At 45.2% G+C, this 1,429-nt stretch overlaps 1 protein-coding gene across 1 annotated transcript in view; it reads left to right on the top strand.

Moving 5' to 3' along the window:
* The first annotated feature begins 525 nt into the window (after nt 1-525).
* The window catches only part of LOC118326724 (transmembrane anterior posterior transformation protein 1 homolog), a 9,883-nt gene continuing 8,979 nt past the window's right edge, over nt 526-1,429 (top strand). Inside the window, exon 1 of the mRNA XM_035659768.1 lies at nt 526-748. Coding sequence (XP_035515661.1) covers nt 571-748 — 178 coding nt within the window. The 5' untranslated portion in view covers nt 526-570. The remainder of the gene's footprint in view (nt 749-1,429) is intronic.

Genomic DNA, 1,429 nt, shown 5'->3' with positions numbered 1-1,429 from the left:
TAAAAACAATAGAGTTATGAAAATAATATAATTAATATAATATAAACACTGTACAAGAGATAACGCAATAACACAAATACTAGCAGGCAGTTTGCACCATGGGCAATAGATTTCCAAGTAAATTAATTGTCCGTTGATTATTGCACATTGTTATTGACAAACAATTGCATAAATATAATATAATAAATAAGTTGCAATTGTCACTATGCAACAAGAGAAAGCAAGTTTTCCTCCCTGTGCAATGGAATTCTTTCTTTGCTGTCCACCCTGATACAACGCATTAAAATACAATAGTAAATACAATAAGTAACAAAAAAACACAATATTACTAATAATAGAATAGTAAAAAACCCTTTTTTTTTTCTCTATCCACTCTGCCGCTGTCATATTGGAATTTCCCCATTGTGGGACCATTAAAGTAATACCTCATCTGAATAAACATCTTGAGCTTGAAACGGACGTTTTGGCGCCACCTGCCGGCGATCCGGCGGAACTGCGGTGCGCGATGACGTCAGATCATGTGACGCAGTTGTCAGTCTCCCAGGCAGCAGATGAGACCGTCGGACGAAGATGGCGGACTCGCAGTCGTCAGGTCTCGGAGAGGAGAAAGAGAAGGAGAAGGAGGACAGCGAGAGGGACACGAAGGCCGCCAGCGCAGAGAAGAACAAGGACAGAGACGGACTCACGGAGACGCTGAGGATCAACGACAAAAATGGCGACAGCAGGGGCAAGAAACGCAACCTGTCAGGTGAGAGCTAGCCTCGGTGTTAAACCTAAAAGCTACAAGCCGATAAAACGGACTGTTTCTGTCTGGTTTCACAGCAGTGGTGGGTTTAAACACCTGCCCTGCTGCACTGTATGTGGCTGTGGGGGATAGTCACAGTCGCTGGAGCACGCAGTTGCAATCTCAATCAGTTTTGTGCAGCTTTTTTTTTGGGGTGGGGGGGCGATGCTCTGAGTTTGGTCTCAGGATGTAAACTAGCTGGTTATCACCTCAGCTCCTGTTTGTAGGTATGTCGTATTGTATGTGTATAATGTATGTTACATGCATCCAAATTATACCTGGTGGTAGGGGTCCCCACTGATGGCAGGGGTGCACGGCTGCATGTGGTCGTGCAGGAGACTAAATAGGCCAGTTTGACTCTCTGTCAGAGTAAGACGTGCTGCTTCTCTGCACAGGCGCACTCAGAAAGGCTGCTGCTGCCCTACACGGCCAAAAGTATGTGGACAGCCCATGTACACATAGTTTTGTGTGTGTGTTTTGTCGTGCTTTGTAGACTTGGCGTAGCGCACTCCTGTTTGACTTACATAAAGCTGAGGGACTGACCTGAGAAGACCAGGCCATTTTCAGAGCAAACATTTTGACTTGTCATAGTGGGAAAAGCCCAGGTGTTAGCCCTTATAACAGTAATGGCACTAACTGGCACCT

This window comes from Morone saxatilis, unplaced genomic scaffold (assembly GCF_004916995.1).
Source record: "Morone saxatilis isolate NCDOM2014 unplaced genomic scaffold, NCSU_SB_2.0 Contig17, whole genome shotgun sequence".
In the NCBI taxonomy this organism is placed as follows: domain Eukaryota; kingdom Metazoa; phylum Chordata; class Actinopteri; family Moronidae; genus Morone; species Morone saxatilis.
Note: the sequence above shows the minus strand (reverse complement) of the source record. Positions and strands in the feature narration are given on the sequence as shown.